We start from the raw sequence: 18,038 nt of genomic DNA on the forward strand, positions 1-18,038 counted from the left end.
ATTGCTTGTCTAGAAAATGCTTCATTATTTTAGACTTTTTAGATTTTTGGACAAACAATCTAAGTAAGCAAAGTATCTTTTTGCAGTGTATCACAGTTTTTTTTGCAAGACTTAAAGTTGGAGAGCCTGAATCATAGCAGATTTATCACACGGAAACACAGAACACTTTCATTTGGCCATAAATCATGGGACATGGAAGTGAAAAACGAGCAGAAGGCAGAAACAGACAGAATGGGGATGTCTGCAGGCCACAAGGCCAACGGCAGCTTGGCCACAGACTGGAGAGCCTGACACACTTACACGAACACCTGCTGAGACAAAGAGAGAGCGTGACCAGTTTATGCAGGAGAAATTACACCAACTCACAACCAAATGCTGCTGGTTGATGCTGAGTCTGTGTCTGCAAAACCACACGGATCAGTCTGCATTTGAGGTTTGATCATTTCATTTTGGTCCACTGCAGAAGCTGTGCAGATTTGGGGTCATCTACTTTTGCAAAGACTGTGGTGAGGACATTTCACCACCCGCTGTAAATCATAGCTGTCAGAAAAAGTTGTCACATTGGTTCACTTTTTCAAAACATATAACATAAAATATATCAAGAAGCATTTTTCTGCTTGTAAAACATATTGTCTTGTTTTCAGAAACAATAAGTCCACAGTTTGAGTCAGAAATCAAGAGTCTTTCCTTAAAATAAAAATCTGTCAATGGGGTGCGCAAAAAAATATTTGTTTAAAATTAAAGCTGGCGAGGCAGTGCCGCAGTAGGTAGTGCTGTCGCCTCACAGCAATCGTTGGGTCGCTGGTTCAACTTCGGCTCAGTTGTCGTTTCTGTGTGGAGTTTGCATGTTCTCCCTGCCTTCGTGTGGGTTTTCCCCACAGTCCAAAGACATGCGGTACAGGTGAATTGGGTAGGCTAAATTGTCCATAGTGTGTGTGTGTGTGTGTGTGTGTGTGTGTGTGTGTGTGTGTGTGTGTGTGTGTGTGTGTGTGTGTGAATGTGTGTGTGGATGATTCCCAGAGATGGGTTGCGGCTGGAAGGGCATCTGTTGCGTAAAAACTTGCTGGATAAGTTGGCGGTTCATTCCGCTGTGGCGACCCCGGATTAATAAAGGGACTAAGCCGACAAGAAAATGAATAAATGAATGAAAATTAAAGCTGCAAGCAGCAATTAAAGGGACCTCGCACCTGGCTCACCGCCGCCCAGTGGCCTTAAGATGACAGAGAACAGTGGCCAATTATAATTTAAGCTGAGTTATTTAAAAAAACCTGAGAAAATCACATTTTTTTTCCTAAAATTCCTTCTGTCAGCAGGTGGCGCTATGACTGTGACTCAATATTGGCATGTAGATGTCCTCAGCACATGAATCTCATCAAACCTGTGAATTTTCTGGCAGATCAGACTATGTTTGGCTGAGGTAAAAGTACTTCCTCCTCCATGGTGATACACTGAAATTTGTCAGTCTGCCACGGACATGCCCTTCGGCGAAAACTCTAGTTCTTCACAATTTAACATCGTAAAAGCCTTTGGATTAAACTAATGGAACATGGATTTGATGTCATAAAATTTGTGGGAGGACTTTGGCAAACTAAAACATGTCATGTCCTGTTGCCAGCAGGTGGTGCTATAACTGTAACTGGATATTGGTATTAAGACTTTAATACTGCAGATGCAGATCAGGCAATGCATGCCTGAGTTGTAACAAGTTATTGTTTAACGGTGAATCGTTAAAAGTTTGCGAGGCTGCAACGGACACGGCCCTTTGACGAAAACTCTAGATCTTCGCAAATTCACATTGCCAAGGGCTTTAGATGACAATACCGAATTTTGGTGTTGATCGGATAAAATCCCTAGGAGGAGTTCGATAATATACACTGCCTGAAAATTGCAAAAAGTGCACTTTCTTGGCACACGAAGTAAAAAATATCTGACTTCCTGTTGGGTTTGAGATTTCACTCTATGAGACTTTTTTGTAGGTATTGGCATGTTTGATGTGTGTGCCAATTTTCATACATGTGTGTGAATTGTAGCTCGGGGGCAAGTCCGTCAAATGTGCAAAAGCGTGAGTTTGGGTAAGACTCGTCTATTGCTTCTAGTTAGTTGTTTAGTGACAATTTTGATATGGCGTCGTTCAATTTGAAAATGTTCCTTAGTAATCCTTCAATAGAACAATTTGATAAGTTACGTAAAGATGATCTTTCTGAAATCGCTGCATATTTCCAAATAAGCAGCCAGTTATTTTTAGCTTAGTGGAAAGAAGCATAATGAGTGTGAGATGCATTGTTTTTAGGTCCAAAGGACTGACTTGATGAAAGAAAGCATAAGAGTTTAGATGCGTACTTTGTTAATACGATGGAGACAGCGTCGTTTAGGATGCTCTCCCCAAACACCAGCATGTTGAGTACAGGATCCACATTCAGAGCGTTAAAGATGGCGATGGTGGCCACGGGATCTACAGCGGAGATCAGAGAGCCGAACGCAAAACTGGAGGAAAAAGAAAAAGACTGTGCATGTGCATTCTCAAAACACTTTTCTTGATAGTATACAAGCAGACTTCTCACCTGTCTGTCATCGTCATCTTGTAGATAACATCGGCCTGTTCAACAGACACATTGAAACATGCCAGTCACTATTGTGGTTAAGGCGTGCAAACCAGTTTAACTAGATGAACCACTCACCGAACTCATTTACAGGTCTGTTTACATAGAAAGACGTGAGAAAAGTTTCATAAAACAAAAATAACATACCTGGCCTAGGAAGTAGATTCCCCCTCCCACGATGAAAGCTGAAATCGCTGTTCCAAACACGGCGAATAACGTGATGGAGCCTATGTTTTGGAAAAAATTACCCTGCAGAAAATAAAAACCTGAATGGTCAATCTGTTTTTAGAACTATAAGAGTCTCTAACTTGAGCCAGAGGGCAAACAATACTGATATTCCTCGAAAACAGTTTGCTGACTAATTAAAGTGCTATTCTTAGATTTCACACTGTACTATTTGATTCAAAAGACTAGGTCAAGATATTTAGGCTGTTAAATATCTTTCAGACATCTGTGTTTCTTTTAGAATAAAACAATTCATTAAAAGAGCTAGTTCGTGATGTTAATTTGTGAATCAGATGACACTGATTGTGTTGTATTGTACTGTTTATACTTGAGCGCAGCCTACAAATAGAAATAATTTCAGTTTTTTTGTGCATGTGTGTGTTTAGTTTTGGATTTTTTGATCTATTTATTGAGATGTAGCACAAATATGACAATATTAAACAACACAACTGTAATTGTGCGTTCACACCAGACGTGGATGAGGCATCAAGCTCAAGTGATCTACATGTTAAGTCAATGCAAACATGTAAACTGACATCCTGCAGCACGATTCTCGCAAATGAGGTGGTGCGAATAATATGATTTTACGAATAAAGGGGTGCGAGTTGTGCGTTTTCGAGTTTGACGTGCATCACGCAACAGACATTTGCACCATGTTAACCAATCAGGAGCTTGCTTTAGTATGAGCATGATTATAACATAGTGCCTGTTGTTGGTGTCCCAAGAAGAAATCCTCCTGCTGACTCCGGACAACATCTCATCAAACTGGGCTCACCTCAATCAAAAGCACCGCTGAAAGCTTCCATTATTCAAGTACAGTTTCTTTAGGAGTTGATGAACTCACTGAGCTGGGTGCACCTCTGAAAGAATCTAGTTGACACGGCGCCAAACGAATCTACGCTGTTTTTCAGCCTTCCTAAAGCACAGCTACTCTCTCAACAATCCGTGTTAGCCATTTAGAAACCAAACTACAAGTCGCTGGGCAGACAGAAGCTCCACAAATGATCCGTGTCTATTATTGATGGTGAAATGAAGTCTTCTGAACTAGTGAACTGTTCGATTGTATCGGAAAAAAACGTTCGTTACTCGAAGCTTTCCAAATCAAAGCTCAATGAGGACCTCTGCTGGCTAAATTGTGGTAAAGCGCTGTGTTGCAAAAATGTCAAATGTTCAAAACTGAACAACTCATTCATGTAGTCAAAGAACAACAGTAATATAAACAAATTACTCAATAACCGTAGTTTTTTTTTTTACAAATAAGTAGGGCCAGACAGAATCTGCGGATATTTTTTGCTATTTCTGTGGAGAATATTGTAAAAAAAAAAAAATCTGCTGATTTTTCAATAATTATTTTGGGAGTATCCTAACTAAAAACTTAATATATGAAATAAAAAAAATAGTAGTTAAACTTGTAATTATTTTATTGAATTTGATGCGCTAATGAAGCGAGTAAACTTAAAAGGCTCACGTATCTATTTACATGCAAATAGCACGATTTATTCATGCATACCATATCTGGTGTGTTTTAATCATCTATTTGTTATGTCATTATTTAGCACATTCGGTTACGATTTCAGGGTGAATTTATGTCACATTTTACAGCAAAATATTGATCATAATTAACATTACACCAATGTTTACCTTATGCAATGAGTATCCAGACTCAAAAATGATTGGTGGAAGAAGTAACAGGAAGAACATATTAGGACGAAACATCTCCTCCTCCTGTAAAAGAAACACAGAAAAATGTGTCCATAAACATGAAGATTTTCTTTTTCTGGATAATGGATTCTGCTCATTTAACTCGCTGCTTTTCTTATCAAATCACAGGTTAGTCGTATGAGGAGGTCATGCAGATGAGAAACAAAACTAGCCCGCTTACCAATCAAATTAGACCAATAACCCTTTCCTAAACATCACAACTTAAAACTTGCTGCATTATATTTTACCTTGAGAGTCATTTTGCAGCAATAATTATAAATGAAGAGACTTTTTTTCATAAATGATCTCAAGTTTAATTAAAATGAGTTCAGCTTTATTGGAAATCTGCAAACCCTGCTAATTAGTGCTATTTAAATAGTAGCTTTAAAAGCTATTAAGCACAGCAGCAGCAGTGATCTTTCGATTTGGTGATGTTCACTGTTTATTTCTCTTTATTTGTTTTTCTAACAGATTTATGGTTATATTTTATTATTTCAAGATATTATTTTATCCTTGGACTTTAGATTGACTATTATGAGATGTGTATAAATACACTTTCATGACCAGAGTGCGCGCACAGAGTCTGAGAATGAGGATGTTTAATAGGTCTGTGAGTATGTGTGTAATAGTGAGTGCACTGAAACATTTACAATACACTTGGGCACGAAGCTGAATTGTGTTGATTCTGCGATAACAAAAGCACATGTGCGGAAATGCACAAGGACACGTTTCATGCATGAAACCGCAAGTGCATCACAATCCACAACATGCACTCATTCTCATTCTTCAAGTTCCTGTGGAAGGAGGCCAGCACATTCTCTTTCAGCTCCACTGAGATTCGTCTCTATCCTAATCACTAAGACATCATGAACCTTTCGAGAAATCCACGAGAGCATTAACATTATGCAGATCTGAGTGTGCATGCTTGACAAATCACCTGTAGAAACATATCTCTCTCTCTTTCCCTCTCTCTCTCTGGATATACAGTTGAAGTCAGAATTATTATCCCCCGTTTTAATTATTTTTTATTTTTTAAATATTTCCCAAACAATGTTTAACAGAGCAAGGAAATTTTCACAGTATGTCTGATAATATTTTTTCTTCTGGAGAAAGCCTTATTTGTTTTATTTCGCCTAGAATAAAAGCAGTTTTTAATTTTTTAAACACCATTTTAAGGTCAAAAGTATTAGCCCCTTTAAGCTATATTTTTTGTTTTCAAAAGAACAAACCATCGTTATACAATAACTTGCCTAATTATCTTAACCTGCCTACTTAACCTAATTAACCTTATTAAGCCTTTAAATGTCACTTTAAGCTGTATAGAAGTGTCTTGAAAAATATCTAGTCAAATATTATTTTCTGTCATCATGGAAAAGATAAAATAAATCAGTTATTAGAAATGAGTTATTAAAACTATTATGATTAGAAATGTGTTGAAAAATTATTCTCTCCATTAAACAGAAATTAGGTAAAAAAAATAAACAGGGGGCTAATAATTCTGACTTTAACTCTAAATATGTCTGTTACATTTCATAACATGCAGAAGACTGCTTGATTTGTTTGCTTAGGGAGTGTAGTCAGGTGCAAAACCAAAAAGCTGCTGGAGTAACAGATTTTATATGCACTTTAGTAGAATCTTCACTTAAAGTGCCATTTTTTGCCATTTTAGACATATGTTGCCGTTGTGTGTGTTATCACTTGTAAGCTACACTGATTTTCCAAAGTCCAAAACAATGTATTTTGCTTATATCCCTCTTTTATCTAGAAATACCATAGAAATTTTAAATAATGTAGATCCAACTGTGTAGATTGTGTTCATACAATTAATGCAGTGTATGTGAATGAATGCAGTATGAAATATGAGATACGTTTCATTATGATATTATTAAATCTGAATGAAATCATTAAAAAATGAATTTCATAAAATCTGTGGACTTTTTTTTTATTAGTGTTATTGAAATCTGTAGAGTATTTTAGGTACATTCACCCAAATCTGAAATTTCTGTCATCATTTACTCTCTTATTCACTTCCAAAACTCTTTTAGTTACTTTTTACTCTGTTAAACACAAACGAAGATGTTTTGCATAATGCTGGAAACCTGTAAGCATTGACTTTAACAATTTAGCCTTTATCTTTTGAAGATTACTTTTAACCTCCTAGGGCTTGAGCGTCCACATTACGTTGACAAATACTTTGAATGTTTTATATTTTGTTACAGGCATACAGTGTCATCCTGCAACTGTTTTAAAGCATATGAAATGTCCTAAATCCTATTTTTAACTGTCCAAAATCAAAACCATAACCAAAACCATAATACTTATATTAAATCATAAAAAAGGGGTAAACTATGTGTCCTTTAAGTAAATTCGGAGTCCACATATATGGACATAATTTTTCTCTAAAAGTACATCATATTAAAAGATGATACTTAGATTTTTATTCTAATTAGGTTCCAATAAGCCCAAATAGCAAAGAGAAATAAAAAAATGCATGTAAAAAAAAAAAAAACACCTTGGGCCTTAAGAGATTATTTTTTTGAATGCACATATAATACGGATTCACATTGATTACTTTAATTACTAGATTATTACTAATTCTGAGGAAATATCTCGGATCTATTTATATATTTTAAAAAGAAAAGAAAAATAATAATAAATCTCATTATAAAAGTCTTGAGTAAATGATAGGAGATTAGAATAATATTTGAGTCAATCAACTCGAGAGAAAGATTTGTGCCAAATATTTGCTGCAAATTCTTTTGTGCAATCGGTCATGTTTGCTCGGAGCTGCCCTAGAAAAACACTTCAGTTCACTAAATAGTTTCTTGGTTAAGATGCTGTTTTTGTAAGCCACCACCTATTAAGCCAAAGACGCAGCCACACCTTTGAGTTTATTTAACAGTAATGAAGCTCAAGAATGAGGAAGGAAAGTGTGGAGCACGGGATTGCATGCGCATTGGGAGCAAAGGCATGATTTATGAACTGAGCATATGTGCAGACAGTTAAAGGTGCAAAAGTCCATCTGTATCGGTGACAAGAGAACAGCATGTCGTAGCCTCAGGAGGATGAGCTGCTGGCTAAAACCCACATGCTGTTCTGAGCCTATAGCCTCAATCCATCCATCCAATCTATTACAAATGTGATATCTTGTCATCTTTGAATCCGTGAGCCCAATAATGGGGTATATGCCGAGCTAGGGTTTTTTCCATGCTGATAAACTTCCGGTGAGCTGTTTTTGTGAATTTTTTTTCCATTTTATTCGGTTCCTTTTACAGCATCGATGTTGTAATGTCATTAAAAAACATTCAGTTAAATAAACTCTGGCATTCATTTAGTTGCTCAAGCGTAAAACGAGACAAAAAGTCGTTTACTCGCATGCGCCCGTCAGAATCGGCAGGCTAGCGCAGAAGCGCCATTGAATATACCGGGGTGAAATAAATGCTCATTTTACAAAGACACGGCGGGGGAAATGTAATGTAATGCAGTGCTTCTTGTACAATCTGAGACCCACTTTATATTGGATATCACTCAGCTAATGGAGATCGCTGATTTTGAAAGAAAACAGACCTTAAATGCGCTGGTTTTTCCATTGCATACAGTTCGCCGGAAGCGCTTAACCCAGGTTACTGGCAAATTAAAAGTCCCAATAGCATGCTTCGGCATACTGTATACCCTATTGCAGTAAAATGAGATACAAAACTATTCTGTCTTCATTTTGTAAAGACAAACTCCTAAAACAAGCTGTCCTCACAACTCAATACCTCACTTGAGCACCACGTTGCTTCCGGCATTCTAAAACTGCAGTGATAGCTGGCTTTCTGTCTTTCAATGATAGCCTTTGAGGGAGGGGGGAATCAATGTTATGGCACGTATTAAGGATATTTACACTCTCCGGCTACTTTGTTAGGTACACCTGTTTAACTGCTTGTTAATGCAAATTTCTAATCAGCCAATCACATGGCAGCAACTCAATGCATTTAGGCATGTAGACATGGTCAAGACGATCTGCTGCAGTTGAAAGCGAGCATCAGAATGGGGAAGAAAGGGGATTTAAGTGACTCTGAACATGGCATGGCATGCCAGACTGGCTGGTCTGAGTATTTCAGAAACTGCTGATGTAATGGAATTTTTACGCACAACCATGTCTAGGGTTTACAGAGAATGGTCTGAAAAATATATATATCCAGTGAGGGGCATTTCAGTGGGCACAAATGCCCTGCCAGAGGTCAGAGGAGAATGGCCAGACTGTTTCGAGCTGATAGAAAGGCAACAGTAACTCAAATAACCACTTGTTACAACCAAGGTCTGCGGAAGAGCATCTCTGAACGCACAACATGTCCAACTTTGAGACGGATGGGCTACAGCAGCAGAAGACCACACCGGGTGCCACTCCTGTCAGCTAAGAACAGGACACTGAGGCTACAATTCGCACAGGCTCACCAAAACTGGACAATAGAAGATTAAAAAAAACATTGGCCACAGTTTACTCATCTTCTGATGGCTACTTCCAGCAGGATAATGCTCCATGCCATAAAGCACGAATCATCTCAGACCAGTTTCTTGAACATGACAATGAGTTCACTGTAGTCAAATGACCTCCACAGTCACCAGAAAAGGACACGTCGGGTAAATCTTCAAATGGAACAGTGTACTGTATAATGTCATTCACATCATCCAGGCTACACTGTTTTACTTTCTTAACAATAAAATGAAAACAAAATATAAGGAACTGCCTATTTTCATGTTGATGTTAACAACAGATGCCAAAAATATAGTCCCACTTTATATTAAGTGTCCTTAACTACTATGTACTTGCATCAAAAAAATAACTACAATGTACTGACTGTGTTTATAATGTATTTGAGAACACGTGGTACTTTGAGTTGAGATAGGGGTTGGGTTATGAACAGGTTTGGTGGCATGGGCAGGTTTAAGGGTGGGTTAAGGTGTAAGGGATGGTCAACAGTGTATTTACAAATGTAATTACAAAAGTTAATTACAGATGTAATTACATGCATTTATTTAATCATAGCATAAGTACACAGTAAATGCATGTAATTACACAACAAGTACATTGTAACAAACTATTAATTTCTATGTAAGTACATATTAGTTAAGGCCACTTAATATAAAGTGGGACCAAAAATATTGAGGCGTGTAGCTACATATTTATACGAGCGTCATCTTCACTGTATGCAAATTTATAACAAAACGGAGCCTATAACATAACTGCCTCCTTTCATTCTCATTGAAAATACGAAACACACCCTGTCTTTTGCTGAATATTAGTTTTAATAATTAATAAAGGACATTATAAAAGCATAACGTACAACAAGTTTATATATTATAGGAAATAAAGGCAAGCAATCGGTCAGATGTCAGAATTAGTGTACGTTGTTACATTAGCTTATCTTTGTGCTCAGCCAAAACACATTACCTGAGAACAAGTAATAGATTTAAAAGACCAGAGTCGTTAGATAGAGACAAGATGAATTGAACATCACGTTTAACAACTATAGTGAGATGAGATCCAGCAGTATATCCTTGATGAACTGTCCGATGTGCACTGCTCTCGTCTTGGGAGGTGTGCTCAAAGCACCCGCTGACTGCCTGGAGCTCAGGCGTGCACATAGGCTGCAGCGCAAGCTAGAGTGTGTGTTTGTGTGTGGTCAAGTGATGTGTGTTTTTGCAGTGTAGTGTGAACGGAGATCTTTTCAGAAACACTAGATGAAACGCCAGTGTGAAAGTGGATTGTTTTCATTCTAAATCGCCATTTTATAACTAAAACGCATCAGTGTAAACGGGGCCTCAAGCAGCATGATACATTTAAAATAGGGCTGCAACAACGAATCGATTAATTTGATAAAAATCAATTACTAAAAGTGTTGGCAACGAATTTCATTATCGATTCGTTATGTCGCGCAACACAGAGACGTTTGATTATTAAAAAAAACTGGTCCCACTTTATATTAAGTGTCCTTAACTACTATGTACTTACATAAAAAAATAAATACAATGTACTTACTGTGTTTATAATGTATTTGAGAACACTTGTGGTGCTTTTGAGTTGGGATAGAGGTTGGGTTATGAACAGGTTTGGTGGCATGGGCAGGTTTAAGGGTGGGTTAAGGTGTAAGGGATGGTCAACAGTGTATTTACAAATGTAATAACAAAAGTTAACTACAGATGTAATTACATACATGTATTTAATCAAGCTTAGGTACACAGTAAATACATGTATTTACACAATAAGTACATTGTAACAAACTATTAATTCCTGTGTAAGTACATATTAGTTAAGGCCACTTAATATAAAGTGGGACCAAAACTCTTTACTTCAGCGCAGAGCGGAGTGAACACAGTCTCTCTTCGTCTCTTGCGCACTGATACAGAGTTCGGCAACTCATAGACAAGGATTAGGAGGAAGGGAGTTCAACAGCACGATCCTACTTTTGTTCCGTTTTAAAGTGAGGACCGTAAAGTCCCTGGTGCTGATGTTTTACTCGTTATCCAGCTTGACAAGCATGACAAGTTAGCGTTAGCTCGTTTACGTTTAGAGCAACAACTGAGAAAATCAGACTGAGCTTTGGCGCGGTGTCTGGCGCTGAGCCAGAGAGAGCTCGCGCTGAGCAGAGCTCTCCGTTAGGGACTGTTGGAAAAGTACTTATTTTTTCTGAAAACAAAACCAACTTAACCCCGCTGAGAAAGTCGCGTCATATTATCACAATTATGCAGCGTTTTAACCACCTAATGCTTATTTTATGTTTTAGACATATAAATACACACGAGTACAAGTGAAACAAAACATTTAGATTTTGTAAAACACAAGGAAACCTAACAATCCATTCATATATAATTTGCCGATGTGTTTTGTTCATATCAGATACACATTACACATAGAGAAAGTAACTATAAAGTTAAATCTACTCTCCTCCAAGTTCACCAGCCACTTACTTACAAGTAACTGGTGAATTTACTTGCTGAATCCTGCATGTTCTGCTTTTTATGAATGAGACAATCACGCGGCCGCAAGTAAACATGGCGACGCCCATCTCACGATTTAGATCACGATCACTTACACGCTAATGTGAACTGGTAAAACTTCTGTTAGAAATTATATCTCGTTAAGATTATTTTTTTACACAATTCACAAATAATGAACTTGTTTTAAGCAAACAATCACTTAATTTTGAGGTGGGGTTTTTTTTTTAGAAAACAAGATTTCAAGTGTTTAGTATGTATCTTGATTTTAAAATATTTAGATATTTGGATTGAAAACAGGACAAAACTTCTTAGTTTTTTAGTATTATTATTATTATCATTATTTTTATTATTATTATTATTATTATTATTATAACAGCTCAGGGATTAGCTTTTTAGAATAAACGGTTGGATATTGAGGATTGATATATTTAGATATATTTAGATATATTCAGATATTGGGATTGAAAACAGGACAAAACTTATCACTTCATTATTTTATTATTATTATTATCATCATCATCATTATTATAACAGCTCAGGGATGAGCTTTTTAGAATAAATGGTTGGATATTGAGGATTGATATATTTAGATATATTTAGATATTGGGATTGAAAACAGGACAAAACTTATAATTTTTTATTTTATTATTATTATTATTATTATTATTATTATTATTATTATCATCATCATCATGATTATAACATATCAGGGATGAGCTTTTTAGAATAAACGGTTGGAAATTAATGTTTTTTTTTTATTCGATTCATCGATTAATCGAAAAAATAATCGACAGATTAATTGATTATTAAAATAATAGTTAGTTGCATCCCTAATTTAAAACACCACGACTACTGCAGGGGGTGTCAGAGGGTTCGGAAACAATATCCCGTCACTCAGCCTCCTCTCTACCCTCAAACGGAGAACAAAAAGAACTTTGAAGTATATCAAGACCTTTAAAAATTCCAGCATTAATCGATATGACTTCTTTTGTGTTCAACAGAAGATGGAAACTTATATAAGTTTAAAACAAATAAAAGGTGAGTAAATGATGATGACTTTCAGCTTTGGGTGGACTGTCCCCTTTAGGGTGGTTAATGCAAATCGAGCACAGGGGTTTACAGTAGCAGAATAAGAGCTTGAGAGCAGAGTTTGGAGGCGGTGAAGTGGAGACACGCTCCATTGAGCTGCTCATGGCGAGGGTCTCTGGTTACTGAAACACACAGCACTGAGGGCCCCTCTTGACCTTTAGACTTCCTAAAACAAAAGGAAGCTCTGTACTCACACAGCCTGGCATCACCTCTCATCCCAGACAAAAATGTTAATTAAAGCCTGGAACAGTGAGAGAGATGAAAAGGTGGAGAGAGGAAGAGAAAAGAGAGGTGGCCGTGAGAGCAAAATGGGGTCTAGCGAGAGAAACGCACTATTGTGAGGCAAAGAGAATGAAACAGGAGACAGAAAGAGAGTGAATATGGGAGAAGAGGAAGCTCAGCAGAGAGAAAATGTACCGGGAGGATGTCCTCTGCTCGAAAAGCAGAATTTGTTTTTATGACAAGTGCCGATGACATAAAACAGAACTGAATGAAACTGATGCAAAAAAAAAAAAAAACACTGGAATGACGTCCTCTGTTAAGAAAACTTGAAACTGGAAGTCATCTTCACCTCCTACATTTCGACTGTGGATTGCAGACATGACTTCGGTAATACAGATTGAAAGACTGAGATTTCTGAGGACTCATTCTATTTCAGTGTTTAGTAGGGATGTAACGGTATTGTAAATACCGTCATACCGCAATATTAAATTTTTTCGATATTACCGAAGTCGCATGACTCGGTAAAACTATAGGTCTTCTGAGAAAATTTGCTCAGGCGAATGAAGCGAACGGGAGGTAGCTGAAACTTCATTTCCCATCAGCCCCGGCGTGGCCATAATCCTTTGCGGTCTGTTGTCGCTACAGATCCAGTAATGCGGAAATGGAGTGTGCTGCTAGTAGCGGAGATGAAAAAAAGATGGAAATGATCGAACCTAAAGCGGGTGTTGTCGCCGCGCGCGTGCTGAATAGCGGTGCTGTCGCGCGCGTTCTGATCAGCTGTGTTGTGGCACGCGTATTGTAAAGCGCCGAGGGGGGGTTGAGCGCGCATACTCAAGAGAGGTGTTATCGCGCGCCTACTGAAGGGCTGGACTGGACGGAGGTTGTGTCGCGTCGCGGGGGCACTTTTGATCGTTTTGGAAGGGCATGTGCACTGCACAGGTTGAGCCCTATGTGTGCACGTGCCTGCAAGTTGGGGAATACGACTAATAACAGTCATGGGGACTGCAGAAACACAGCACACTGTTCAGATTGATGCAGACATTGACTTGTACCGCAAAGAGATCTCTATCTCACTCATGGTTTGTCCTCTCAAGTGGGGGAAAGACAATGCACAACGTTACCCCACTGCTGTCAACATGGGCCAAGTCATATCTCTCTTGTCCCAGAATCCTCAGTCCCAAATGAGAGGGGTTTTTTCTGTTGCAGGGGACATTGTAAATACCCAGAGATACCAGCTTTTACCAGATTATAGTTATATGATAATTTTCCTTTAAACCCATCTCTATCTAAGTGAGTGAGTGATTAAATGTTAAATGTGATGAGTTTTCAACAATACTAAATTGAAACTTTATTTTTTTTACATGGTTTAATATTTTTTGTTATTAAAATTGAGGTTCCTGTTTCAAAGCTAACAGATAGATGGCTAATTTGTATGTCATTGACACTTTTGGCACTTTTTTGGGAGTATTTTCAAAAGTTTTTTTTTCCTGTAAATGATTCAATAAATACCGTACCGTGACATTCATACCGAGGTATTACCGTACCGTGAAATTCTGATACCGTTACATCCCTAGTGTTTAGGGTTTTTTTCTTTACTATCTGGATGAGCAAACCAGCCACTCAACCTCTGAGGATTCTTCAGAGACTTAATTCACTTCTTTTACATATTTAATTTGACTTCTTTACTCTATTTTCTGTTGTCACTTGCTAAACTATGTTGTCATTGTTTTTTGTTCGTTGACTCATTGTATGGGATTTGTCCGAGACAGTGCCAAGTGTTGTGCGTGTTTGTGTTTGTGTGTGTGTGTGTGTGTGTGTGTGTGTGTGTGTGTGTGTGTGTGTGTGTGTGTGTGTGTGTGTGTGTATATGTATGTGTTGTTTTGTGGTTGTTCTTGAAAAATCCAATTAAATATAATTATGGGCGAAGCAGTGGCGCAGTAGGTAGTGCTGTCGCCTCACAGCAAGAAGGTCGCTGGTTCGAGCCTCGGCTCAGTTGGCGTTTCTGTGTGGAGTTTGCCAACAGCAACTTTCGAACTAAGGTTTCTGAGAAAAATGGTGATGGGTTCAATGCTTTTTTTTTTTCTTTACCATGTATAAATATACACACATAAAGGCCTCTAACCAATCCTTCCAGAATTTTCCAGAGACATTGTTTCATAAATATTTGTCATAAATATAGTCTAACATGACAAATGTAGTGATGACAATTTTTTTCTCAAAACAAATGTCCTTATTTGCTTCCATTCTTGTGTTTTACAGTGAAAATACAAACATTTTTAAAATTTTCGTTACTGATCTAAATAATAATTAATTAATCTATACCACAGGTGTCAAATCCAGTTCCTGGAGGGCCGCAGCTCTGCAGTTTCATTCCAACCCTAATTAAACACACTTACCTGTAAGATTAAAACAAGCCTGAAGGACACAATTAGTTGGATGAAGTGTGTTAAATTAGGGTTAAAGCTAAACTGTGCAGAGCCGTGGCCCTCCAGGAACTGGATTTGACACCTGCGCTCTATACTCATTTATAATCACTTAGAAATAAACTCTGTTGTTTATTCATTTTCTTGTCAGCTTAGTTCCTTTATTAATCCTGGGTCGCCACAGCGGAATGAACCACCAACTTATCCAGCACGTTTTTACGCAGCGGATGCCCTTCCAGCTGCAACCTATCTCTGGGAAACATCCACACACACTCATTCACACACACTCATACACTACGGACAATTTAGCCTACTCAATTCACCTCTACCAAATGTCTTTGGACTGTGGGAGAAACCAGAGCACCCGGAGGAAACCCACGCGAACGCATGGAGAACATGTAAACTCCACACAGAAACGCCAATGAGCCGAGGCCTAAACCAGCGACCTTTTTGCTGTAAGGCAAGAGCACTACCTACTGCTCCACTGCGTCGCCCACTCTGTTGTTTACTACAGTAAAATGCCCATCAATAAACTTAAACTGACTTGGCAAATATTTATTCAACAGATATATTAAATAACATCATCACATAATATTCCTCATAATACCCTGAGGTCAGCTGTCTATATTCAGACTAACAGCTCTATGGCCACTCCTTAATTTATCTGACCCTGAAACCTGTCTCTTTTTCACCACTCCCATGAACAAATAAAGCTGCTTGTCATTTTGAGTACATAAGGTTGCAGCAGGTACAAAACATTTGATCCTATTGGCTTTTGTATAGTGATGTATGTGTTTTTATGATGACCTGCGACTCCCTCAAATAACAGAAACCAGCACATATTTGCTCAAATGTACAAGTGCTCCATGGACAAAATCAATGCAAAACCAAAATACAATCAGTACTTCCTTTGATCAATATGTGGCTGAATCAGACTGACACTTAGAAAAATTAACTTGTGACAGAGATCTAATCATTTCTGGAAAATCTGAAATCCTCTGTGGGAGTTTTTGGAAAGTAATATATGTATTATTAACCTCTTAAACTGCTATTTTGGGATTTCCGCCAGGATTTTGCCAACCCAAATTTAAAAGCTTCCCAAATCCACATGCAGAGGTGTAAATGCAAAAATGTGGTATCATTTTAAAGAAAACCCTTTGAATTTTCATAAAACACCATTGGAAGTGTTCAAATATCTGTATATGTTGTCTGTGTTATAATAAACACCTAAAAAAAGAGGGTTTTAACAAAAGTTATTGTATTCCAACTGGTGAGAGGTGCTGTATAAGCCACAGGGACCGATCATTGTTTCGATATTTCACTATTCTTTTGTTTGATCAAGCATAATTCACCGTGTTTGGACCACATCAAACATATTAAAGGATTACTTATGCACATCAGCTCAAAAACAGAGGAGAATGGCCCTGAAGTGCACAGCATAAGGTAAGAGATGACAGCTGTCTGTGCTATCTGGAGCTGCTTATTGATCATAAATGTATTGTTTTCACTTCTGCGCCATGGAAACACTGTGATTCATTCGACAACTGTTTGATAATGTGTATTTCAGTGTAAATAACTTTTGTACAGTGGAATAAAAACCAAAGGTATGCATCTGTGCATAAAATATAGATTCTACACTTTTCAAACGAAACCACTGACGGCAGTCTGGTGCAATGCTAGCTCTTTAAATCTTAAAGCGAAAGTCGATGACTTCTGGAGTTTAACTGGTTAAATATGTATATTTTTAAAAAAACTCTACATTTTGTTAATTTTACCCTTTATAAAATAGTTGAATTACTAGCTGATGAACGATTGTTTAATAGTTGGCTCTATTATTGTTTATGAGACACCTATACTATTTACTGCTGCTATATACTGTACATTGCAAATCTTCAAATATAAGAAAAAAGAAAAAATTATATATGATTATTACAAAAAACATTTTTTGTTTCAGCTGTTAAAGGTTTTTTTATGTGATTTCTTTTAAGATAGTGTAAATTGTAATTTACTTCTGTGATGTTTATATGCATGTATGGATGTATATATATATATATATATATATATATATATATATATATATATATATATATATATATATATATATATATATATATACATATATATATAAGGATATTTCATAATTTTAGAGAGACAGCGCAACCGTGACCATCAGCCTGTCATTGAGCAGAACAAAGACGGTTGACGTTCCGCCACAAGGTGGCGACAGAGGGGAGTAGGGGAGGCTAACTCAGTGTATATTTCAAACTACAGCTGATCAAATCACTATAAAGCAGGTAAGTGACATTCTAAATCGACCTCTCTCTTTTGTATGTTGTAGTGCTGTACTTAAACTATAGTAATCTGGTAGTGTTTGCTTTGCTTTAGCTTTTCAGTGTTGATTATTGTGATCTCCTGATTGCAACAGAAATACTGTGAAATTTCTGTAGACTGATGGCATTTCATGCCGTTCAGCCTTATAATCTTAAAATGTAAGTAAAATCAGCTGTTTTGTCATCACTTTAGACATTATGCTCAAAAGTGAAAGCTCTAAAGTGACGTTTGTGAATTAGCAAAGGTTTCTGCTGTTTTAATAATCGTTTTAAACAATCGTGATTATAATTACGACCAAAATAATTGTGATCAAGATGTTTCCCATAATCCAGCAGCCCTAACCATTTGCTGACTTTGATAATTATAAATAACTGAGGTCAGCGTTTTGCTGTGACTGTGTGTGCTGTTAAGCACTAAAGCTTGACATAATTTCATAAGAAAGTCATGAATCACTAAATACCCT

General features: G+C 37.3%; 1 protein-coding gene and 1 long non-coding RNA gene across 2 annotated transcripts in view; one reads left to right on the top strand and one right to left on the bottom strand.

The window, feature by feature from the left end:
* Positions 1–18,038, bottom strand: part of slc9a8 (solute carrier family 9 member 8) — a 58,879-nt gene that overhangs the window by 26,001 nt on the left and 14,840 nt on the right. Inside the window, 4 exon segments of the mRNA NM_001008586.1 lie at positions 2,341–2,484; positions 2,562–2,596; positions 2,748–2,849; positions 4,467–4,550. Of these exon segments, the coding sequence (NP_001008586.1) occupies positions 2,341–2,484; positions 2,562–2,596; positions 2,748–2,849; positions 4,467–4,550 (365 nt within the window).
* LOC147838137 (uncharacterized) lies at positions 12,191–17,138 on the top strand. Its single transcript, XR_015523112.1, has 3 exons — positions 12,191–13,263; positions 14,396–14,589; positions 15,687–17,138. It is a non-coding gene; the product is annotated as an uncharacterized LOC147838137 (long non-coding RNA).

Source organism: Danio rerio, chromosome 23 (assembly GCF_052040795.2).
Source record: "Danio rerio strain M-AB ecotype USA chromosome 23, GRCz13ab, whole genome shotgun sequence".
Lineage (NCBI taxonomy): Eukaryota > Metazoa > Chordata > Actinopteri > Cypriniformes > Danionidae > Danio > Danio rerio.